The 26,121-nt window shown below is 41.2% G+C and overlaps 2 protein-coding genes, 1 long non-coding RNA gene and 1 pseudogene across 7 annotated transcripts; 2 read left to right on the top strand and 2 right to left on the bottom strand.

The window, feature by feature from the left end:
• The first annotated feature begins 11,376 nt into the window (after window positions 1-11,376).
• LOC135504776 (translational activator of cytochrome c oxidase 1) lies at window positions 11,377-15,004 on the top strand. 3 transcript variants are annotated; one of them, XM_064923629.1, is made up of 6 exons: window positions 11,377-11,437; window positions 11,804-12,102; window positions 12,228-12,337; window positions 13,562-13,695; window positions 13,856-14,018; window positions 14,344-15,004. In XM_064923629.1, exons 2-6 carry the CDS (start codon window positions 11,808-11,810, stop codon window positions 14,551-14,553), a joined length of 912 nt encoding a protein of 303 aa, XP_064779701.1. In that variant the 5' UTR covers window positions 11,377-11,437; window positions 11,804-11,807; the 3' UTR covers window positions 14,554-15,004. The 3 variants fall into 3 exon arrangements, with proteins under 3 accessions (XP_064779701.1, XP_064779700.1, XP_064779702.1); XM_064923628.1 differs by having other exon boundaries at window positions 11,396-11,582; XM_064923630.1 differs by having other exon boundaries at window positions 11,405-11,507.
• Window positions 15,005-15,281: 277 nt separating this feature from the next.
• Window positions 15,282-18,818, bottom strand: LOC135504775 (mitochondrial amidoxime-reducing component 1-like; annotated as a pseudogene).
• A 271-nt stretch (window positions 18,819-19,089) lies between these two features.
• On the top strand, window positions 19,090-21,532 carry LOC135504774 (uncharacterized). Of its 3 annotated transcripts, XR_010450176.1 has the most exons (5): window positions 19,090-19,149; window positions 19,515-19,813; window positions 19,939-20,048; window positions 20,278-20,596; window positions 20,716-21,532. It is a non-coding gene; the product is annotated as an uncharacterized LOC135504774 (long non-coding RNA). The 3 variants fall into 3 exon arrangements; XR_010450174.1 differs by having other exon boundaries at window positions 20,278-21,532; XR_010450175.1 differs by having other exon boundaries at window positions 19,103-19,294; window positions 20,278-21,532.
• On the bottom strand, window positions 21,388-24,939 carry LOC135504773 (mitochondrial amidoxime-reducing component 1-like). The gene is made up of 2 exons (XM_064923627.1): window positions 24,566-24,939; window positions 21,388-22,530 (listed from the first exon to the last, which is right to left on the bottom strand). The coding sequence occupies exons 1-2, from the start codon at window positions 24,817-24,819 to the stop codon at window positions 21,792-21,794; spliced, it is 993 nt and encodes a 330-aa protein (XP_064779699.1). The 5' UTR covers window positions 24,820-24,939; the 3' UTR covers window positions 21,388-21,791.
• Between the last annotated feature and the right edge of the window lie 1,182 nt (window positions 24,940-26,121).

Below are 26,121 nucleotides of genomic sequence, written 5' to 3'. Positions count from 1 at the left end.
TTCTATTCTACTGCCATTCTACGGCCAATGATTCTCTATGGAGATTGCATGGCTGTGGCTCGATTTTATACACCTGTCAGCAATGGGTGTGGCTGAAACAGCCGAATCCACTAATTTCAAGGGATGTCCACATTCTTTTGTATATATAGTGTATGTACATATACAGCGCATTGATCTCTATGTAGACCATTCATTTTCTGTCATTGTCAGTATGGTATTTTTGCTGACAGGAAGGATGTGTTTCAAAAACAATTAGTGCAGGACTTCTCCTTGGCATTGTCTCTTAATTAGTTTTTTTTCCAACCCAAGTGATTTTCAGGTTGGCTGAGCAGCATACGGCTGGCTGTACGTCTGCCTCAGGTTGACACTGATCGACTTCAGGTGATGAAGAGATGATGGAGCATAAATTAGTGGTACAGACATCAATTACAGAAGGGGTTAGAGGTCAGGGATGAGAGGTCATTTCAGAGCTGCTCTGTGGTTTGATTCTGAGGTAAGCCAGACTTCAAGAGCTTTGGGGATATTGATGGCTATGTCTAAAAGGCATTTGTGATGGGGGGGACACCAGCTGTCAAAACAAAAAAATGAAGATCAATGACTCGTTAAGAACAGTCGCAAGGGTTCTATTGGGAAATGTTGTGTTGAATTGATGGCTCACTCATAACAGGGATATTGACCATTCACAATGACACAGGAACTACGATAAGCACAGACACTATGGCATAAGCACTGTGTAAAAGCATAAGCACTGTTTATACTCCCAGTCGGTATTAGATAGAACGTCCACTTTGGGAGAAAACCAATGACTGTATATACATGGACAAAGCCATCAATCCCGTGACACTTTTCATTCCTATGTGAAGATATAGCGCATTGAAGCCAAATGCAGTCGGTTAAGATGGCGTCTCGTGGAGACATAACATGCGCAGTTTGAGCTACTGCAGGAAGTGACTTTGCAGACTAGCTCAGTGCTGCTCCCTCTCAAATTGAGGACAGACTGGGGTACTGCAGGTACCATTAGCATTACTTCTTCTGTGTTTGATTTTAATATAATCGGTTCAAGGACATACAATTATTGGTACCATGTGTCTTTTTATTTTTTTAAATGAAGATTGATATTTTTCCATTCACTATGATGTGGGATCCTGTTTTCTTTTAACAATGCCTGCAGGGATTAACAACAGCAGGACCTAACCAAGATGGCAGACTAAACACAGCGGTGCAGATCGTATCAAGATAAAAACATAACATTCAATATCTGTAAGATAGAGTAAATATTAGCACTTCACATACTCGTGGGTAATAACCTTCAATCTGGATAACAACACAAAACAAATCATTAGGCTAGAGAAATGTATCGACAAATATTACCAAAACAGCAACACCCAAACATGACGGAGAGTAAAACAAGGAGAACCAATCTACAAATGAAAACGTGACTCCTTGACGGACACAGACGATTTATGCTTTTCACCAGCGGGAATGGTAAGGGTGGTAAACGGATCTGTTAAAATCGATAAATGACAAACTGGGCATACTTGAATTAGTCAGTAAAGATATAAAGGAGTTGAAAGCAAGCCTCAAGATGAGTGACAAAAAAAGCTGCGACAATGGAGAAGAAAGAGCTAAAAAAGAACAGTCAATAAGATTGAAATGGATGTGAAAGAACTTAAAAAGGAGAACATCTTTCTGAGAGAAGCCTTACTTGACATACAGACTAGATCTATGAGAGAAAATCGTTTACCCGTATCCAAGAAAAAGAAGGACAAGTTCCTGAAAGTGTGGTGAAGGAATTCTTTCTTACAGTGCTTCAGATCCCACACGAAGCTGTCGACAAAATCCATGTCGAATATGTACACCGTTTCGGACAGAGAGGACAGAGATATGAGCGCCCAATCATTGCCAAATTTGCTTTCTATTAAAGATAAAATGTGTAGCTCTCGTAGTCTAAAAACTGTACAGTGAGGGAAAAAAGTATTTGATCCCCTGCTGATTTTGTACATTTGCCCAGTGACAAAGAAATGATCAGTCTATAATTTTAATGGTAGGTTTATTTGAACAGTGAGAATCAGAATAACAATAAAAAAATCCAGAAAAACGCATGCCAAAAATGTTATAAATGGATTTGCATTTAAATGAGGGAAATAAGTATTTGACCACTCTGCAAAACATGATTTAGTACTTGGTGGCAAAACCCTTGTTGGCAATCACAGAGGTCAGACATTTCTTGTAGTTGGCCACCAGGTTTGCACACATCTCAGGAGGATTTTGTCCCACTGCTCTTTGCAGATCTTCTCCAAGTCATTAAAGTTTTGAGGCTGACGTTTGGCAACTCGAACATTGCGCTCCCTCCACAGATTTTCTATGGGATTAAGGTCTGGAGACTGGCTAGGCCACTCCAGGACCTTAATGTGCTTCTTCTTGAGCCACTCCTTTGTTGCCTTGGCCGTGTGTTTTGGGTCATTGTCATGCTGGAATACCCATCCATGACCCATTTTCAACTCCTTGGCTGAGGAAGGAGGTTCTCACCCAAGATTTGACAGTACATGGCCCCGTCCATCGTCCCTTTGATGCGGTGAAGTTGTCTGGCCCCCTTAGCAGAACCCCCAAAACATAATGTTTCCACCCCCATGCTTGACGGGGGGATGGTGTTCCTGGGGTCATAGGCAGAATTCCTCCTCCTCCTCCAAACACGGCGAGTTGAGTTGATGCCAAAGAGATCCATTTTGGTCTTATCTGACCACAACACTTTCACCCAGTTGTCCTCTGAATCATTCAGATGTTCATTGGCAAACTTCAGACGGGCAAGATTTCTGTCTCCCAGGTGCCTTTTATACAGGTAACGAGCTGAGATTAGGAGCACACTCTTAAAGGGAGTGCTCCTAATCCCAGTTTGTAACCTGTATAAAATTCACCTGTCCACAGAAGCAATCAATCAATCAGATTCCAAACTCTCCACCATGGCCAAGACCAAAGAGGTCTCCAAGGATGTCAGGGACAAGATTGTAGACCTACACAAGGCTGGAATGGGCTACAAGACCATCGCCAAGCAGTTTGGTGAGAAGGTGACAACAGTTGGTGCAATTATTCGCAAATGGAAGAAACACAAAAGAACTGTCAATCTCCCTCGGCCTGGGGTTCCATGCAAGATCTCACCTCGTGGAGTTGCAATGATCACCTTACGGTGAGGAATCAGCCCAGAACTACATGGGAGGATCTTGTCAATGATTTCAAGGCAGCTGGGACCATAGTCACCAAGAAAACATTTGGTAACACACTACGCCGTGAAGGACTGAAATCCTGCAGCGCCTGCAAGGTCCCCATGTTCAAGAAAGCACATATACATGCCCGTCTGAAGTTTGCCAATGAACATCTGAATGATTCAGAGGACAACTGGGTGAAAGTGTTGTGGTCAGATAAGACCAAAATGGATCTCTTTGGCATCAACTCAACTCGCCGTGTTTGGAGGAGGAGGAGGAATTCTGCCTATGACCCCAGGAACACCATCCCCCCCCGTCAAGCATGGGGGTGGAAACATTATGTTTTGGGGGGGGTTCTGCTAAGGGGGCCGGACAACTTCACCGCATCAAAGGGACGATGGACGGGGCCATGTACTGTCAAATCTTGGGTGAGAACCTCCTTCCCTCAGCCAAGGAGTTGAAAATGGGTCATGGATGGGTATTCCAGCATGACAATGACCCAAAACACACGGCCAAGGCAACAAAGGAGTGGCTCAAGAAGAAGCACATTAAGGTCCTGGAGTGGCCTAGCCAGTTTCCAGACCTTAATCCCATAGAAAATCTGTGGAGGGAGCGCAATGTTCGAGTTGCCAAACGTCAGCCTCAAAACTTTAATGACTTGGAGAAGATCTGCAAAGAGCAGTGGGACAAAATCCCTCCTGAGATGTGTGCAAACCTGGTGGCCAACTACAAGAAATGTCTGACCTCTGTGATTGCCAACAAGGGTTTTGCCACCAAGTACTAAATCATGTTTTGCAGAGTGGTCAAATACTTATTTCCCTCATTTAAATGCAAATCCATTTATAACATTTTTGGCATGCGTTTTTCTGGATTTTTTTATTGTTATTCTGATTCTCACTGTTCAAATAAACCTACCATTAAAATTATAGACTGATCATTTCTTTGTCAGTGGGCAAACGTACAAAATCAGCAGGGGATCAAATACTTTTCCCCTCACTGTATATAGATAACCAAATGTTCCGAGACACAAGACTACTCTATAGCTATTCTGAATATTACAAAGTTCCTATAGAGGAGTCAAATCATGGAACACCCAATACTAGCCATGGTTGGGATTGTAATAAAAAAAATAGAAAAGCAATAAAATACAACAATTGTTAAAGAAATAAACTCCAACTACACTTTACCATTCTAATTAGGGAGTGTTTTAAAATAATTAGTATTAGAATTTCCAAGTATAGTATTTATAAATAGAGAACAGACAGCATTAGAAGAAAGGATAATTTGTCAAATAATACATCTTCAAATATAAGGAACTGGAAGACAAAAGTACTCCATCAACACGATAGAGATGAAACACAGCAAACAGAGGACATAGAAGGCACAGTACATGGGTGTGTGCGTATTCATTGTGATGGAAGGTGGGGTGTGTGCTTTTGTGTTTGGAAAAGTGTGAAGTTAAGTGAGTGAAAAAGGAACACGGTTGCAAATGCCAGAGCCCACGTGTGTTTGTGAGCAGGGATTGTGAGAGAGAGAGATTTCAATTCTGTGCAGGTATGGGATATACATTTTTAAGTCAATTATAAATATAGTTGGTTTATTTATTGTGCTATCGTGATGGAACAGTCCCCTACCCTATACCCTTGACACCCACCTGAGCGGCCTATACACTAAGTCCTTATCTGTGCAGTGGTTCATCCTTTAAAGTTGCCGAGTTTACGCCATGGGATTTAGAGGTCATTTGTGGTTTAGTACGGTACCCTGCGTCACCACTTCATTGCTCCAGACCAGCGCAAAGGGGAGCTAGAGCACTGATTATGCTTTTGGGTCCTATTGTGTCTCTGAATGGGCGACACAAACCTAAATAGAAACTGATAACTGTGCGCACAACTTCTGTATTACTCAGTGTAACTACAGTTTTAGTAAGGTTTTTATTATTTTTTATTTTGCTAGGATTATTTTGGTCTTACTGTAGTACTGTAGGCCACTCCTGACCGGTCGCATTGTACAGTGCCTGAGTGGTGCAATGGTCTAAGTCACTGCATAGCAGTGCAAGCTGTGTTGCTACAGATGCTGGTTCAATATCTATTCTGGCCTCAACTGGGAGACCTGTGAGATGATTGTAGGTTTTTGTTTTTTCTCCCTCTAAAAACAGAAATAAATAATTCCACAAAACAAACTGGCTTTATTTACAAATTAGTAACAATGTCTCACCCAAAGTTCAAGAATGGCCTTTTTCTTGCTCATTTTACATTATTTGAAAAACAAAATCATCTCCAAAATATTTAAGGGGCATTGCACTAATAATGGCGCTGATGAGGGAAACGTTCCCGCTGTTCTTAGTGCCAGTCTGCACGTTCAAACTAAAACAATCTAACTAATAGTGGCATCTTTATGCTTTCCTTAATAAAATAATGATAAAAATACTCTATTAAAATGACAATGTTTATTTAGTTATGGATCCATAACGAATAACTATGTGAATTACAGAAATATTGGAACAAAGTTGCCTAATGAAGGTAAACAAATTGTTTCACAAATGCTGATGCTCCAGATACTCAGCTAGTCTAAAGAAGGCCAGTTTTATTGCTTCTTTAATCAGGACAACAGTTTTCAGCTAGGCTAACATAATTGCAAAAGGGGTTTCTAATGATCAATTACCCTTTTAAAATTATAAACTAAGAGGAAGGTACAAATTGATAAAGCTAACACAACGTGCCATTGGAACACAGGAGTGATGGTTGCTGATAATGGGCCTCTGTACGCCTATGTCGATATTCCATAAAGAATCTGCCGTTTCCAGCTATAACAGTCATTTACAACATTAACAATGTCTACACTGTATTTCTGGATCAATTTGATGTTATTTTAATGTACAAAAACAAGGACATTTCTAAGTGACCCCAAACTTTGAATGATAGTGTATCTTTACAAAACAATAAATGGGGATTGAAAATTATGCAAACAATTACATTGATGGAAGCTACAAACCATCTGCAATATTAAAGCTGATCTACCCCCTAAAATAAAATAACAATGCCTGCCGTAATGCGTTTGGCCTTGTACTTCCGTGGCTTCAATGAGAGCAGACAGTTGTTCTCCCATGGGGAAAACAACCTGTGGTTACCTTGGTTACTCCATCAGCTCATAGCAAAAAATCTTGACCTTTTTCAAACACAACTTTCTTGTTGTCTGCTTGTTTTAGTCAAATTAATTTAAGAAAAGTACAATGTCTAAAGATGACTTTTCAACATTGCTAGCTCCCAAGCGCTCCCGCTACATAGAAAATCTTAATATTGTAGGGCTACCCTGTCCCTGATTAACCATTTTCATGACGGCACTAGCCACGTGAAGGAGTGCTAGGTAGCTACCGACCACAACATTAGCAATCTAAGCCAAGGCCAACAACACAAGCAAACATTCTATACAGCTTCAAGTAGTCAATGTCTTACTTGTGATTATATGTTTTCCACACACATAGCTATGTGTACTTCCCCACTCTCCCTCAATGAATAGCCTGAAGCCACAGGACTCTCCTTGCAGGAGAAGAAATTGGTTATTTTATAACGGGGGTCAATAGGGAAGACAGAATTTTTTTCCGCCAAGGTGTGGGTGGTTTAGGGAAATTCCTTCTTATTACGTGAATATCGACAGGGGAGTATAAGCACAAACACTATGACATAAGCACTGTGTAAAAACACAGGCACCATGATAAAAGCATTATGCAGTGCCTTCAGACAGAATTCACACCCTTTGACTTTTTCCACATTTTGTTGTTACAGCCTGGATATAAAATGGATTAAATTGAAAAGTTGTGTTACTGATCTACACACAATACCCCATAATATGACAGTGGAATTTTGTTTTTAGAAATGTTTACAAATTAATAAAAAAATGACAAGCTCAAATGTCTTGAGTCAAAAGGTATTCAACTTCTTTTATTATAAGCCTCAATACATTCAGGAGTAAAAATGTTGCTTAAACAAGTCACATAATAAGTTGCATGGATTCACTCTGTGTGCAATATTAGTGGTTTATTTTTGAATGACTACTCCAGCTCCGTAGCTCACACATACTGATAATTGTAAGGTCCTTCAGTCGAGTAGTGAATTTCAAGCACAAATTCAAGCACAAAGACCAAGGAGGTTTTCCAATGCCTCGCAAAGAAGGGCACCTATTGATAGATAAAAACAAGCAAATATTGAATATCCCTTTGAGCATGGTGAAGTTATCAATTATGTTTTTGATGGTGTATCAGTACACCCAGTCACTACAAAAAATACAGGCATACTTCCAAACTCAGTTGCCGGAGAGGACGGAAACCACTCAGGGATTTCACCATGAGTCCAATGGTGATTTTAAAACAGATAAAGAGTTTAATGGCTCTGATAGGAAACAACTGAGGATGGATCAACAACATTGTACTCCACAATACTAACCTAAATGACAGAGTGAAATAAGGAAGCTTGTATCGGTCGTCAGTTGAACCGTGTTTCCTCCGACACATTGGTGCAGCTGGCTTCTGGGTTAAGCGGGTGGGTGTTAAGAAGTACGGTTTGGGGGTCATGTTTCGGAGGACGCATTACTCAACCTTTGCTTCTCCCAAGCCCGTTGGGGAGTTGCAGCGATGAGACAAGATCATAATTGGATCGCAATTGGATATCACAAAATTGGGGAGAAAAAGGAGGTACAAAAAATATGTATTGGAGCTAAGGACAGGAAAAATCCTAGAGGAAAACCTGGTTCAGTTTACTTTCCAACAGACACTTGGAGATAAATGCACCTTTCTGCAAGACAATAACCTCAAACACAAGGCCAAATATACACTGGGGTTTCTTACGAATACGATATTGAATGTTCCTGAGTGGCCTAATTCAAGTTTTGACTTAACTGAGCTTGAAAATCTATGGAAAGACGTGAACATAGCTGTCTAGCATTGATCAACAACCAACTTGACAGAGCTTGAAGAATTGTTAAAAGAATAAGGGCCAAATATTGTACAATCCAAGTGTGTAAAGCTCTTAGAGACTTACCCAAAAAGACTCACAGCTGTAATCACTGCCAAATGTGATTCTAACATGTATTAACTCAGGGGGTTGAATACTTTTCTAATCAAGATATATTAGTGTTTTATTTTCCATAAATGCTTAAAATATATTAGATTTTTTTCTTCCACTTTCACATTACAGATTACTGTGTGTTGATCGTTGACAAAAATTACAATTAAATCCATTTTAATCTCACTTTGTAACCCAACATGATTTGGGAAAATTCTAGGGGTGTGAATCATTTCTGACGGTACTGTATAAGAACCGACACTATATAAGGTCAACACTGTAAGGTCAACACTGTGTATAAGCACAGGCATCATGATTTTGTACTTGCTTATGTATCATGATTGTGACTTTAAAGCAATGATTGGCAATGGACTAGCCTTGTGGCCAAATGGTAACATACTGTAGCAAATTTAGCTAACTGTAAAATACTGGAAATCCAGCCATTTCATTGTTATTCAAGATCCTTATAGTTCTGTTCCAAGCCCCCATTTACACAGTTAGCCATGTAAATCATTTTGGATAAAGAAATATTAGCAATGTAAAGAGTAGAAACTCAAAAGTGAACGCTGCACTTCAGGGATTTTTGGTCTGATTATGAAAAGTTATTTGCCATACGCACACCTTTCCTTACGGTCATCTGTGTGAAAATACACACTTCACTACAAATCTGTGTTTAGGCTTAGCACAAAAAAGAGCCGCAGCACTCTCTTTGTTTGCATAGATAACTAACTAGTAAGTCAATTGACTATTTATTCATGTTTGCATGGATAACTACTCAATTGACTATTTATTTTAATAGCAATCCACATCAATTATGTGAGTTATTGATTTTGTCTTATTGATGACTGGCTTCCCAGAACATATGACATACTCAGAAGATTAAATGCCTCAGTATTGGTATTACACATCAAATTTAATGCACTTATTATTTTTTATGTCATTTAAATTTGGTCAATTAGCAGACGCTCTTATCCAGAGCATAAATTTTTCATACTGGTCTGCCGTGGGAATCAAACCCACAACCCTGGCGTTGCAAGCACCCTGCCCTACCAACTGAGCCACACAGGTCATCAAATGCAACATAGCTACTTACCATTTTATGGCATTCAAACATGGTGTGAAATATGCATGATATTTCCTGTCATAGTTGTGAATGGAAGAGGTTGGGTGAAAACTTGTCAAAAGTGGAACAGCAGCAACGTGCAGCCTGTGGCATAATACAGTATGATCACTGACTACATTGTTTCAACAATGAGGCACTTCTCAATTATACAGTGGCAGCTATCTGAATATTTGTAAAAGCATATCCAACATAAGTCTATCTCCATCTCATGTGCGTTGTAGATAATCAGTTAATATCACACATGATCAGTGTCTTACAGGAGAAAAACACATTAGGCCTAATAAGCTTACTATTAATAAATATGTATTTCATTACTTGGAAGCATTTATAAGCATTTGATAATGTGAGCATGTGGTAATATATAAAGCATTTATAACGTCTTACTCATATTATAAAGTGTTACCGAAATACACTGAATGCTTTCTTAAAAATTGCTAATACATGAACGAATGAATCGATCAATCAGTTAAATTAATCAATACAAATTATTTAGCAGTTACGTGGATAGGATACTTACCACTGCACTGACATTCATCAATACGCAGCAGAGAATAATTCTGATTCTCCCCACGGACACCATGACTTCCTTTTGACCTTCAACCTGAACCAAAACTTTTAATCACCAAGACACCCCCTGCTCACAACTCCTTATCCTCTCTAGGGTGCAGCGAAGGGAAACGTCCCCCGAAACATGTAGAGTGGTGGTCCTCGAGGCTGTGTCCCATTGCCGCTCCTATTACCTTGGTGCCTGCACACGTCTCACTGACAGTGATGATGATGTCGTAACTTTGTTTCACAAAGAGGCTAAACGCTTAGGCAGGAGGTGATCCTTCTATACTTCTCATGAATGGCACCACATGAACCATGGCATTGTTGGATGGGAAGTTATTCAATCAAAACGTCCAGCTTCTCCCGCACAGCTGAGAGTGAAAATAGAATCAGTTGTGGAAGTTAAGTAAAGGATTCTCTTTAACCACTGGTAGTCTTCCAATGCGAACTCTCTTCTCTTTTTGCAATCTTCTGCATGTAGTGCTTCTCTTGTGAACAATGACCATTGGTAAGGTCAGGTCCCAGTGACTAGGTATGGAATTCCTCATGTATCTCAGGGATGAGTACCTTTGCCTTGTTCCTTTGTGTGAGTATGATATTAGTTAGTAAGGGGAGGAGGGAAGAGTAGGAGAGCTGCTCATCTACTGCAGCTCCTTCCATTGTTGACTGTGGGAATGGGCTGTCCTCTTGGCGTTCCACCTCAGTTAACTCTTTGCTGCCTGGTGCAGCCAACAATCCCCATCATGTATCTATCTCTGTGTTTCTCTCTCCCTCCACACCTCCTTTTCTGCTGTGTAGACTACTCTCCCTATCTGCCTCTCCGGGTGACTCAGTATCTCAGGTTTGTTCTCTATTCCCTCAGTATCTATTTTTCTCCTTTTCTAAATATGCTCTGTTCAATAGGCCATAGTTATCTCTTAGAATGTATATCATCAGAACAGCCATAGTCCATCAAACACGAGGGCCACACACCAAAAGCATACACCATGGAGAAAATGCATCCCATTACATTATCACATGCTTAAAACAACAATGTCATTCAATGAAAACAATGTATTACTTTAAAAAAAGATTTGAAGTCATACAAATAATTAGCTTTTAAAGTTGTCTACAACAAAAACATTAACAATGAAGATGGTCCTTGTTTTTTATATCACTCAAAATCTATGTATTTAATGGAAATTAAATCTTAGAAACTGGCGTTAACATGATTATAACAAAACAATGTGCATTACTTTACCTCCAATTTTATCACAAAGACATTTTGAGAGGCTGTAAGAAATGTTGGCTTGTTTTTTTTACAACCAAAAGACACACTTTAAATCATGTCTATACACATGCTGACGATAACATTTACTGTTGGAAATATTGTCTGTCGCCCTCTTGTGGCAACAGAAAAGCTTTAAATGGCGGACTTTTATTTTGAAAGGTCCGCTTCTTTCGTCACTAGACAACCCGGAAGCGTCAATTTGACCTCAAAGGACACCAACACTTACTCATTATAAAGTGTACGTTTACGGAAAATGTGATACATTCAATAATTCATACGTTTTCCATTAGGAACAGGCATTATAGCTAGTAAGATAGCAGACATACTGTTATGTGTTCTTCTTAGCAGCAAGTAGTAACGTCAGCTAGCTAAGCTAATCAAATGTAGGTACTTTTTATGTGGTCTTCTTCGCAGCAAGTAGTAACGTTAGCTAGCTAGCTTAGCTTAACAAATGTAGTTTTTTTGTGTTACATAAAAGCGAGGCAACTGTCATAAGCTATTTTTTCATTTGAACATACGTCCACGTGTTTCTTCTGGTTCTCGCATGTATACCAAACATATACTACTGTTTGTCAATGCAATGCCTTTTCATTTTCTGACTCAGGGCAATGGGATGGGCAGTGGTGTTGAGGGGTTTCTTGCCTCTGTGTTTACGTCGACTTGCCCGCTTGGCCGCCAACAATTACATGGGCGCAAGGATTCGTCCAGTCCGCACAGACCTAACGGTGTCATGTCGCTACCCTCTTTGGACAACCCATCCTGTAAGAACACTACATCTGTGCTCTAACTTGTGTGCGGGTCATAATAAGTGGTCTAAGGTGAAAAATATAAAAGGACCCAAAGATGCAGCCCGGAGTCGAATGTTCATGAAGTTTGGGATGATGATAAGAATTGCAGTCAAAGGTAAGCTTGACTGACAACTTGTTTGCTCCAATTCAATGCACTATATGTGAGCATTATGTGGAATGCTTTGACTGGTGCTGCATCAACCATCAACCAGATTTGCTTGTTAATTCTGTTTTCTACAGAAGGAGGATCTAGTAATCCAGAATTCAATCTAGCATTGGCAAATGTAGTGGAGCAATGCCGAGGCAAGAACATGCCCAAAGTGTCCATAGAAGCTGCCATCAAGGGAGCGGTAAGTTGACGGAATGATTAAAGTGAAATGTTTTTGTAACACTTATAACACTCAGATACAGATATAATGCATTATGGTACAATTACACTGAACAAAAATATAAATGCAACAATTTCAAAGATTTTACTACGTTAATGTAAGGAAATCAGTCAATTTAAATAAATTCATTAGGGCCTAATCTATGGATTTCACATGAATGGGAATAAAGATATGCATCTTTTGGTCACAGATACCTTAAAAAAGTAGGGGCATGGACAGAAAACCAGTCCGTATCTGGTGTGACCACCATTTGCCTCAAGCAGCGCGATATTTCCTTCGCATCGAGTTGATCAGGCTGTTGATTGTGGCCAGTGGAATGTTGTCCCACTCCTCTTCAATGGCTGTGCGAAGTTGCTGGATATTGGCGGGAACTACCCCACCTCCACCATGGGGGACTCTATTCACATCAGCAAACCTCCAAACCACACGACAACATACACACTGATGTCATTGAAACCGGGATTCATCCATGAAGAGCGCACTTCTCCAACGTGCCAGTGGCCATCAAAGGTGAGCATTTGCCCACTGAAGATGGTTAAGACGCTGAACTGCAGTCAGGTCAAGACCCTGGTGTGTCTAAAGATTTCTTACAGTTTGTGCAGAAATTCTTCAGTTGTGCAAATCCACAGTTTCATTAGCTGTCCGGGTGGCTGGTCTCAGACGATCCCACAGGTGATGAAGCTGGATGTGGAGGTCCTGGGCTGGCATGGTTACACGTGGTCTGCGGTTGAGGCCTGTTGGACATACTGCCAAATTCTCTAAATTGACGTTGGAGGCGGCTTATGGTAGAGAAATAAACATTAAATTTTCTTGCAACAGCTCTTGTGAACATTCCTGCAGTCAGCATGCCAATTGCATGCTCCCTCAACTTGAGACATCTGTGGCATTGTGTTGTGTGACAAAACTGCACATTTTTAGAGAGGCCTTTTATTGTCCCCAGCACAATGTCCACCTGTGTAACGATCACTTCTTGATATGCCACACCTGTCAGGTGGATGAATTATCTTTGCAAAGGAGAAATGCTCACTAACAGGGATGTAAACAAATTTGAGTCAAATAATCTTTTGTGCATATGGAACATTTGTGATCTTTTATTTCAGCTCATGAAACATTTGTGATTCGAGTCATACTCAAGTCCAAGTTGTGTGACTCGAGTCCACACCTCTGCTTTTGTCCTCATCTCAGGAAAAGTCCAAGGCAGGAACCCAGCACACGTATGAAGCCAGGGGGCCTGGTGGCTGCATGCTGCTCATTGATATGCTAACTGACAACAATACCCGAAGTCACCAGGACCTCAAACATCTGCTCAGCAAACACGGGTCAGACCAGGGACTGGGCGGGCGGGCGGGGGTTGGTAAATGTTTTAAGTGTTTATGTTCAGTTTAGATAATGCAATTACTCACAACATAATGAAAACTATGTCAGAGAGCCAGAGTCTGTTTACTGATCCATAGTTTATTTTTCTGTGTTTGTCCACAGGGCAGCGCTGTGTGACGGGGTGCGTCATAACTTCAGCAGAAAGGGGGTGGTGGTGGCACAGGGGCAGGGTGTGTCGTCCGAGCGAGCTCTGGAACTGGCCATCGAGGCGGGAGCCGAGGACGTCCAAGAAACAGAGGATGAGGATGATAAGTCCCTCCTACAGGTGAGACATGGTTAGGGTCAATACATGCAGGAGAGCACTGATTTGGCTCTCGAGGGCTGCAGACCTGCTGGACTATGGAAAATCCAGGGCTGTGTTCATTAGGCACCAAACATGGGGGGAAATTGATTGAAATAGGGGCTACCTGGATGATTATTCCATTGCAAACCACCCTAATGAACACAACCCAGGGGTTTTCACGTCAATGTATAACATAAGTTGAACAAGGAAACATTGTGCCAGGGACAAATTAAAACCTGACCTGAGTTGTACACCCTTGAACTAGTGTCCTATCCAGCATCAATACGTTACTTTCTCTCTCTGTCAGTTTGTGTGTGACATGACAGAGCTGAAGAAGGTGCGGACCTCGCTGGAAGAACTGGGTGTGCGCACTGTGTCCGCTAGCCTGGAGTTTGTGTCCCACACACCCACGCAGCTTCCACAAGCCCAGCTGGAGGCAGCCTTATCTCTGATAGAAGCCCTGAGCGACTGCCTAGACGTGGTGCGGGTCTGGGACAACATCCAGGCCCATGACTGACAGCCATATTATGTACTATTGTCATATTACATATTATGGACATTTCACGTTTGGAAATTTGAATTGAGCAGACAAATCTTAACATCAGATCTGCTCATCTTATGCACTGTACAAAATTCATGGTTGCGGTTATTTTAAGAAGACATTGCGTTTTGTCAGTGCTAAGAAAAATGCATTTATCTGGCAGCTCGGGAGCAAGAGAAGTTGGACAGGATTCAGACTTGAGATCTGTGTGCTTAACTCAAATTCTCACCCAAGTCTCCCAAGTCCGAGTTGCAGGTGCTTATTTCAACTCTGAATCGTCCTGATTGTGACTAGCCAGACTGAATCTGTGAGGAAAAAGGAGTTTGTGTCAGGAAACCACGTAACACTCTGTGTACCTGCTTAAAGGATATCTTGGCTATGAATGTAAAAACAACTATCATGTCCAAATAAAACTATTTAATTCCTGTGTTAACTGCTCAGAAATCTGGAAGGACATGGCTACAATGTCACTGCATGAATGTGAAGTTATCAAACACGCCTTATCTGATACTGTTTGTTTCAGCACTGTTGATATGGTAAATCATCAACACTTAATTTCAGCCTTTCTTGGAACAAATATGACGGGGAAAACTATTTCTGAACAAAATGCATTTGATAGGTGTTAAAGATCAACAAATGTCCGTTTGGTTTTATTGTTTTTCATGATAAACATTACATCAGGAAGGAAAAGGCGCAACTCTCGCTCGCAATTAAAAATGTGGTACTTTATTTTTCTAAATATTACAAATTGTGATATCTTGGCAGTCAATAGCCTTCATCAGACTCATGATAAATGTTGCAAGTCTTTGTGCTCATACACTATAGAACATAAAACCCATCTATAATGTTCTCAATCATAAAGTGTGCAGAATTTATTTTTCATATTTCTATTAACATTTAATATAATCAACATATCTGATCTGGCAAAAAAAGGCTTATTTTAACCCTTACTTTATTTTGTGACAAGAAACGCTGTGACCTTTACAAAGGCTGCTCCCAGATATGTGTGCTTTTTCCCCACTCCATTGATGTCCTTGTCAAGCCAGACATGACAAGGAATTGTCATGATAGCACAAACAGACTGGAACTGTGGATAAGTCCTCCATCTCAGTGGCTTATCTTGTACACCACATCTCCAACCTGCAGGATCCCAGTCTTGCTGACGGTGTACATCTGTCCAAACAGTGGCGATGTCTTATAGATGTGCTTCTCGGCTTCATCACACAGTCTGTAGTTTTTTAGCGTCTCCAGTGGCTGTTTCCTACTGATGACCCCTGTTTCAGGGTCGACCGTGGTGAAGATGCACCTTCCGCACGCCATCACGCGGTGCATCCGCACATCACCAATCTGGATGTCTTCCCAAGAATCCTCATCAAAGGCTTCGCAACTGCTCACAATGACATTTGGTCGAAAGCGTGCAACTGTGACGTCATTCTCCAGCCTGCTGTTTAGATCCTTCACAGAGGCTTCAGACAGCAACATTATCGGGCCACAATCGGGGTACGCAATCTTTTCCCTCTGAGGATAGAGAGACTCTGTCTCTGCTGGCCTCCTGGGCTTCATGTGGGGCTCAAAGTGCACCAAGCGAAAGGTTTTTCCAGCAGCCAGGTAGCTGGTGAGCCAGTTAGACACTTCGTCGCCACAGTCCCTGCCTTGGATGTCGCTGCTAAACACCCTGCAGTTGATGATGGGATTGTCAGGCTGCAGAACAGGGAACCTCAGCTGCTCCATGTCGGGTCCATTCAGACACATCTGTCCCCCATTACTGGTCAACGACACCAGCACCAGGCGAGGCTCTTGCCTTCCGTCACCATGTGGCCATCCTCAGTGATCACCAGCCAGTGCCTGCATTAAAACAAAGGGGGGCAGCCATTATCACCTCGCTTCAGTCAATAGGGGACTTTCTTTTCTATGCACACTCAGATTCACACACATACACGGACAGTCCAGCACACTACGTACGCTCACACATCAAATACACAGCTACTCTGTTTATTATATTTCCTGATTACCTAGTCAACTTTTCCCCCTACCCACATGTGAATACTGTATTAGCTCAATTACCTCGTACCCCTGCACATTGACTCAGTACTAGTACTCCTTGTATATAGTCTTATTGTGTTACTATTTCCTTTTTTATTTAGCAAATATTTGTCTTTTTAATTCTGCATTGTTGGGAATGGGCTCATAAGTATTTCACTGTAATGTCTACACCTGTTGTATTTGGCGCATGCGACCAATAACGTTTTATTTCATTTAACATTCTACAAAACATGCATGTTATGCAAGAATTAGCTGCTATGCACGAGCTCAGTATGGTATTAAAACTCTAGTTTCATGTCAAGACAACAGCAGTTACCTAACTCCCCCACCACTGTAAAAAAGTATTTTGGAAGCTAAAGAAATGCATTTATTAATGTCTACATTTGTTTTTGCCTCATGTATTATATTACAGACACCTTAATGCATACTCTTAAATTATATTATGGGAGCTAAACATACAAATATTTTTTTTAAATCTAAAAACCTTTTTATTTAAAGTACATATTTTTTTCAGGTATTAATGTTACTGTCCCCACGACAACAACAACAAACACTTAAATACATACAATTTCTCCTTGAAATACTATGGAACTACATGTTGTGGGTTCAATTACTCTCACACGGGGCCCATGTAGGCAGGTTTTGCAATGGGTGAAAGTTGATTCCATTCGTTTTGGAACCGGGCTGCCTCCCGGGCGTGAGCCAGGTGCCCTGTTCAAAACCCATGGCAAAGTCAGCTAAAAACAATGTGAAGTAGGAGCACGTAGAGTAATGAGTAGATTTATGTGTTTTCACATGGAAAAGTTATTGCTTTTAAGCTTTATCAGCCTTCTCAATGAAAACGAGTAAGAAAATTCTAACATTTATTTTATGGAAAAGAGATATGATTCTGGATGATGCACTATGCAGCCTTGTTGACAAAATGGCACAGATTACTGTTTGATTTGAAAAGGGCGCTCCTCCCTCCCCTCTTTTGTCCGATGACGTAACAGACCTTTTATAAATGTAATTTAACCTATATTTAACTAGGGAAGTCAGTTAAGAAAAAATCTTATTTACAATGACGGCCTAGCCCGAAGACTGCGCGCTGCCCAATGGGACTCCCAATCACAGCCGGATATGATACAGCCTGGATTTGAACCAGGGACTGTAGTGATACTTCTTGCACTGCCTTACACCACTGTGCCACCTGGTGCTCTGCGGCACAGCATAATCGAATCTGCCCATTCATTCCTATGGAGGACTGCTTTTCTGAGGAATGCCAATATGGCTGACCGTGGCTCACATCTGCCATCGAGGGTTTATATTCATTTATATTCATCATTGGCTCACCATAAAGCCAGCCAGCCAAACAAAGAGCGTTTCCTCCCTCCCCCTCCCCTCTGCTCCCAGAGGTCCGCATGGCCCTAAAATCAGCGTCTAGACTGCATTTGCCTTTTAAAATCAGGATTGGAACGATTTTAGTAGCCTATTTTACAGAACAGAACATTCTGCCTCATTGACCTCCATTTAAAAAGTGCAAGGTGCCAATATATTTGACTGGATCTGTACATTGTTGAGTGGTACCTCATCAGAATCACCACCACAACATTTCCATGGCATGTTCTGATCGTTTACTTAAGTGATTCACTTGAATAATTGATACATATACTATTTGTAATTGTTAGGGAACATGCAATTACTTCGAGCAATAAACGTGAGAAAGGATGATGACAACATAAAATACAGTTGTTGACATGGCTTATGTAACGTTTGGGACCAGTACAAGGAGTGCATTAGCGACTTGTAAAAAACATATTGCAATAATACATTATGAAAAAGTCCGAATAAAATGTTACTAACCTATCTCGAAGTTCACCGTACTTCAACCCGATCGGTTGACATTCTGCAAGGGCCACGGACACAGCTCTACCCGACTTCAGTGGGTGAATGAGTAGCTGTGACACAACTCCCACACGGTTAAGTTTATTAGGCCTTAGTAAAAACTTATATCCAAGACCAAGTGCGACAACAGTAATACCACCACCTACAGCCCAGAGCTGGGCTTTCTTATATATAAATGTAAACGCATTTCTCAACACATCTACTAAGTTCATCTTTACTCTTAGAAGGCGCAACAGATATACATTGAACTTGACAAAAATAACACCTCAGTAAAGGGGGCTGGTCTGTGATGGCGTCCGAGAACGGCAAGTTAGGGCATATTGCCGCGTTCAAAACAACTCGGGAACTGGGAAATCGGAAACCTCAGACTTTTGACTTCCAATTTTATCACAAAGACATTTTGAGAGGCTGTAAGAAATGTTGGCTTGTTTTTTTTTACAACCAAAAGACACACTTTAAATCATGTCTATACACATGCTGACGATAACATTTACTGTTGGAAATATTGTCTGTCGCCCTCTTGTGGCAACAGTAAAGCTTTAAATGGCGGACTTTTATTTTGAAAGGTCCGCTTCTTTCGTCACTAGACAACCCGGAAGCGTCAATTTGACCTCAAAGGACACCAACACTTACTCTTTATAAAGTGTACGTTTACGGAAAATGTGATACATTCAATAATTCATACGTTTTCCATTAGGAACAGGCATTATAGCTAGTAAGATAGCAGACATACTGTTATGTGTTCTTCTTAGCAGCAAGTAGTAACGTCAGCTAGCTAAGCTAATCAAATGTAGGTACTTTTATGTGGTCTTCTTCGCAGCAAGTAGTAACGTTAGCTAGCTAGCTAAGCTTAACAAATGTAGTTTTTTTGTATTACATAAAAGCGAGGCAACTGTCATAAGCTATTTTTTCATTTGAACATACGTCCACGTGTTTCTTCTGGTTCTCGCATGTATACCAAACATATACTACTGTTTGTCAATGCAATGCCTTTTCATTTTCTGACTCAGGGCAATGGGATGGGCAGTGGTGTTGAGGGGTTTCTTGCCTCTGTGTTTACGTCGACTTGCCCGCTTGGCCGCCAACAATTACATGGGCGCAAGGATTCGTCCAGTCTGCACAGACCTAACGGTGTCATGTCGCTACCCTCTTTGGACAACCCATCCTGTAAGAACACTACATCTGTGCTCTAACTTGTGTGCTGGTCATAATAAGTGGTCTAAGGTGAAAAATATAAAAGGACCCAAAGATGCAGCCCGGAGTCGAATGTTCATGAAGTTTGGGATGATGATAAGAATTGCAGTCAAAGGTAAGCTTGACTGACAACTTGTTTGCTCCAATTCAATGCACTATATGTGAGCATTATGTGGAATGCTTTGACTGGTGCTGCATCAACCATCAACCAGATTTGCTTGTTAATTCTGTTTTCTACAGAAGGAGGATCTAGTAATCCAGAATTCAATCTAGCATTGGCAAATGTAGTGGAGCAATGCCGAGGCAAGAACATGCCCAAAGTGTCCATAGAAGCTGCCATCAAGGGAGCGGTAAGTTGACGGAATGATTAAAGTGAAATGTTTTTGTAACACTTATAACACTCAGATACAGATATAATGCATTATGGTACAATTACACTGAACAAAAATATAAATGCAACAATTTCAAAGATTTTACTACGTTAATGTAAGGAAATCAGTCAATTTAAATAAATTCATTAGGGCCTAATCTATGGATTTCACATGAATGGGAATAAAGATATGCATCTTTTGGTCACAGATACCTTAAAAAAGTAGGGGCATGGACAGAAAACCAGTCCGTATCTGGTGTGACCACCATTTGCCTCAAGCAGCGATATTTCCTTCGCATCGAGTTGATCAGGCTGTTGATTGTGGCCAGTGGAATGTTGTCCCACTCCTCTTCAATGGCTGTGCGAAGTTGCTGGATATTGGCGGGAACTACCCCACCTCCACCATGGGGGACTCTATTCACATCAGCAAAACCTCCAAACCACACGACAACATACACACTGATGTCATTGAAACCGGGATTCATCCATGAAGAGCGCACTTCTCCAACGTGCCAGTGGCCATCAAAGGTGAGCATTTGCCCACTGAAGATGGTTAAGACGCTGAACTGCAGTCAGGTCAAGACCCTGGTGTGTCTAAAGATTTCTTACAGTTTGTGCAGAAATTCTTCAGTTGTGCAAATCCACAGTTTCATTAGCTGTCCGGGTGGCTGGTCTCAGACGATCCCACAGGTGATGAAGCTGGATGTGGAGGTCCTGGGCTGGCATGGTTACACGTGGTCTGCGGTTGAGGCCTGTTGGACATACTGCCAAATTCTCTAAATTGACGTTGGAGGCGGCTTATGGTAGAGAAATAAACATTAAATTTTCTTGCAACAGCTCTTGTGAACATTCCTGCAGTCAGCATGCCAATTGCATGCTCCCTCAACTTGAGACATCTGTGGCATTGTGTTGTGTGACAAAACTGCACATTTTTAGAGAGGCCTTTTATTGTCCCCAGCACAATGTCCACCTGTGTAACGATCACTTCTTGATATGCCACACCTGTCAGGTGGATGAATTATCAATAAAACTATTTAATTCCTGTGTTAACTGCTCAGAAATCTGGAAGGACATGGCTACAATGTCACTGCATGAATGTGAAGTTATCAAACACGCCTTATCTGATACTGTTTGTTTCAGCACTGTTGATATGGTAAATCATCAACACTTAATTTCAGCCTTTCTTGGAACAAATATGACGGGGAAAACTTTCTGAACAAAATGCATTTGATAGGTGTTAAAGATCAACAAATGTCCGTTTGGTTTTATTGTTTTCCATGATAAACATTACATCAGGAAGGAAAAGGCGCAACTCTCGCTCGCAATTAAAAATGTGGTACTTTATTTTTCTAAATATGACAAATTGTGACATCTTGGCAGTCAATAGCCTTCATCAGACTCATGATAAATGTTGCAAGTCTTTGTGCTCATACACTATAGAACATAAAACCCATCTATAATGTTCTCAATCATAAAGTGTGCAGAATTTATTTTTCATATTTCTATTAACATTTAATATAATCAACATATCTGATCTGGCAAAAAAAAGGCTTATTTTAACCTTTACTTTATTTTGTGACAAGAAACGCTGTGACCTTTACAAAGGCTGCTCCCAGATATGTGTGCTTTTTCCCCACTCCATTGATGTCCTTGTCAAGCCAGACATGACAAGGAATTGTCATGATAGCACAAACAGACTGGAACTGTGGATAAGTCCTCCATCTCAGTGGCTTATCTTGTACACCACATCTCCAACCTGCAGGATCCCAGTCTTGCTGACGGTGTACATCTGTCCAAACAGTGGCGATGTCTTATAGATGTGCTTCTCGGCTTCATCACACAGTCTGTAGCTTTTTAGCGTCTCCAGTGGCTGTTTCCTACTGATGACCCCTGTTTCAGGGTCGACCGTGGTGAAGATGCACCTTCCGCACGCCATCACGCGGTGCATCCGCACATCACCAATCTGGATGTCTTCCCAAGAATCCTCATCAAAGGCTTCGCAACTGCTCACAATGACATTTGGTCGAAAGCGTGCAACTGTGACGTCATTCTCCAGCCTGCTGTTTAGATCCTTCACAGAGGCTTCAGACAGCAACATTATCGGGCCACAATCGGGGTACGCAATCTTTTCCCTCTGAGGATAGAGAGACTCTGTCTCTGCTGGCCTCCTGGGCTTCATGTGGGGCTCAAAGTGCACCAAGCGAAAGGTTTTTCCAGCAGCCAGGTAGCTGGTGAGCCAGTTAGACACTTCGTCGCCACAGTCCCTGCCTTGGATGTCGCTGCTAAACACCCTGCAGTTGATGATGGGATTGTCAGGCTGCAGAACAGGGAACCTCAGCTGCTCCATGTCGGGTCCATTCAGACACATCTGTCCCCCATTACTGGTCAACGACACCAGCACCAGGCGAGGCTCTTGCCTTCCCGTCACCATGTGGCCATCCTCAGTGATCACCAGCCAGTGCCTGCATTAAAACAAAGGGGGGGGGGGGGGGGCAGCCATTATCACCTCGCTTCAGTCAATAGGGGACTTTCTTTTCTATGCACACTCAGATTCACACACATACACGGACAGTCCAGCACACTACGTACGCTCACACATCAAATACACAGCTACTCTGTTTATTATATTTCCTGATTACCTAGTCAACTTTTCCCCCTACCCACATGTGAATACTGTATTAGCTCAATTACCTCGTACCCCTGCACATTGACTCAGTACTAGTACTCCTTGTATATAGTCTTATTGTGTTACTATTTCCTTTTTTATTTAGCAAATATTTGTCTTTTTAATTCTGCATTGTTGGGAATGGGCTCATACGTATTTCACTGTAATGTCTACACCTGTTGTATTTGGCGCATGCGACCAATAACGTTTTATTTCATTTAACATTCTACAAAACATGCATGTTATGCAAGAATTAGCTGCTATGCACGAGCTCAGTATGGTATTAAAACTCTAGTTTCATGTCAAGACAACAGCAGTTACCTAACTCCCCCACCACTGTAAAAAAGTATTTTGGAAGCTAAAGAAATGCATTTATTAATGTCTACATTTGTTTTTGCCTCATGTATTATATTACAGACACCTTAATGCATACTCTTAAATTATATTATGGGAGCTAAACATACAAATATTTTTTAAATCTAAAAACTTTTTATTTAAAGTACATATTTTTTTCAGGTATTAATGTTACTGTCCCCACGACAACAACAACAAACACTTAAATACATACAATTTCTCCTTGAAATACTATGGAACTACATGTTGTGGGTTCAATTACTCTCACACGGGGCCCATGTAGGCAGGTTTTGCAATGGGTGAAAGTTGATTCCATTCGTTTTGGAACCGGGCTGCCTCCCGGGCGTGAGCCAGGTGCCCCGTTCAAAACCCATGGCAAAGTCAGCTAAAAACAATGTGAAGTAGGAGCACGTAGAGTAATGAGTAGATTTATGTGTTTTCACATGGAAAAGTTATTGCTTTTAAGCTTTATCAGCCTTCTCAATGAAAACGAGTAAGAAAATTCTAACATTTATTTTATGGAAAAGAGATATGATTCTGGATGATGCACTATGCAGCCTTGTTGACAAAATGGCACAGATTACAGATTACTCTCCTCCCTCCCCTCTTTTGTCCGATGACGTAACAGACCTTTTATAAATGTAATTTAACCTATATTTAACTAGGGAAGTCAGTTAAGAAAAAAATCTTATTTACAATGACGGCCTAGCCCGGAAGACTGCGCGCTGCCCAATGGGACTCCCAATCACAGCCGGATATGATACAGCCTGGATTTGAACCAGGGACTGTAGTGATACTTCTTGCACTGCCTTACACCACTGTGCCACCTGGTGCTCTGCGGCACAGCATAATCGAATCTGCCCATTCATTCCTATGGAGGACTGCTTTTCTGAGGAATGCCAATATGGCTGACCGTGGCTCACATCTGCCATCGAGGGTTTATATTCATTTATATTCATCATTGGCTCACCATAAAGCCAGCCAGCCAAACAAAGAGCGTTTCCTCCCTCCCTCCCCTCTGCTCCCAGAGGTCCGCATGGCCCTAAAATCAGCGTCTAGACTGCATTTGCCTTTTAAAATCAGGATTGGAACGATTTTAGTAGCCTATTTTACAGAACAGAACATTCTGCCTCATTGACCTCCATTTAAAAAGTGCAAGGTGCCAATATATTTGACTGGATCTGTACATTGTTGAGTGGTACCTCATCAGAATCACCACCACAACATTTCCATGGCATGTTCTGATCGTTTACTTAAGTGATTCACTTGAATAATTGATACATATACTATTTGTAATTGTTAGGGAACATGCAATTACTTCGAGCAATAAACGTGAGAAAGGATGATGACAACATAAAATACAGTTGTTGACATGGCTTATGTAACGTTTGGGACCAGTACAAGGAGTGCATTAGCGACTTGTAAAAAACATATTGCAATAATACATTATGAAAAAGTCCGAATAAAATGTTACTAACCTATCTCGAAGTTCACCGTACTTCAACCCGATCGGTTGACATTCTGCAAGGGCCACGGACACAGCTCTACCCGACTTCAGTGGGTGAATGAGTAGCTGTGACACAACTCCCACACGGTTAAGTTTATTAGGCCTTAGTAAAAACTTATATCCAAGACCAAGTGCGACAACAGTAATACCACCACCTACAGCCCAGAGCTGGGCTTTCTTATATATAAATGTAAACGCATTTCTCAACACATCTACTAAGTTCATCTTTACTCTAAGAAGGCGCAACAGATATACATTGAACTTGACAAAAATAACACCTCAGTAAAGGGGGCTGGTCTGTGATGGCGTCCGAGAACGGCAAGTTAGGCCATATTGCCGCGTTCAAAACAACTCGGGAACTGGGAAATCGGAAACCTCAGACTTTTGACTTCCGTGCTTTCAAAACAACTGCGAACTCGGAAAAAAACGAGCTCCAACTGGGAAAAATCGATGTGAAAAGTCATCCAACAAGGAATTCCAACTCGAGAACCTGGTTGTTTTGAACTCAGCATTAATGCTGTGTTCATGCGCTAGTTGGAACTAGGAAACTCTGAAATGTCCGACTTGATTACTGGCTGGAGTTAGTTGAAGTCGGGAAGTTCAAAAAAACTTAGGTTGGAGTCATTAAAAACGCGTTTTTCAACCACTCCACAAACGTCTAGTTTTGGCAAGTCGGTTAGGACATCTACTTTGTGCATTACACAACAATTGTTTAGAGACAGATGATTTTACTTATCATTCATTGTATCACAATTCCAGTGAGCCAGAAGTTTACATACATTAAGTTGACTGTGCCTTTAAACAGCTTGGAAAATTTCAGAAAATTATGTCATGGCTTTAGAAGCTTCTGATAGGCTAATTGACATAATTTGAGTCAATTGGAGGTGTACCTGTGGATGTATTTCAAGGCTGACCTTCAAACTCAGTGCCTCTTTGCTTGTCATCATCGGAAAATCTTAAAGAAATCAGCCAAGACACCAGAAAAAAAATTGTAGACCTCCACAAGTCTGGTTCGTCCTTAGGAGCAATATCCAAACGCCTGAAGGTACCACGTTCATCTGTACAAATAATAGAACGCAAGTATAAACACCATGGGACCACACAGCTGTCATACCGCTCAGGAAGGAGAAGCGTTCTGTCTCCTAGAGAATAATGTACTTTGGTGCGAAAAGTGCAAATCATCCCAGAACAGCAAAGGACCTTGTGAAGATGATGGAGGAAACCGGTACAAAAATATCTATATTCACAGTAAAAACGAGTCCTATATCGACATAACCTGAAAGGCCGCTAAGCAAGGAAGAAGCCACTGCTCCAAAACAGCCATAAAAAAAAGCCAGACTACGGTTTGCAACTGCACATGGAGACAAAGATTGTTCTTTTTGGAGAAATATCCTCTGGTCTGATGAAACAAAAATAGAACTGTTTGGCCATATTGACCATCATTATGTTTGGAGGAAAAAGGGGGAGGCTTGCAAGCCGATGAACACCATCCCAACCGTGAAGCACTGGGTGCAGCATCATGTTGTG

The sequence above is a fragment of the Oncorhynchus masou genome, chromosome 18 (genome assembly GCF_036934945.1).
Source record: "Oncorhynchus masou masou isolate Uvic2021 chromosome 18, UVic_Omas_1.1, whole genome shotgun sequence".
Lineage (NCBI taxonomy): Eukaryota > Metazoa > Chordata > Actinopteri > Salmoniformes > Salmonidae > Oncorhynchus > Oncorhynchus masou.
Note: the sequence above shows the minus strand (reverse complement) of the source record. Positions and strands in the feature narration are given on the sequence as shown.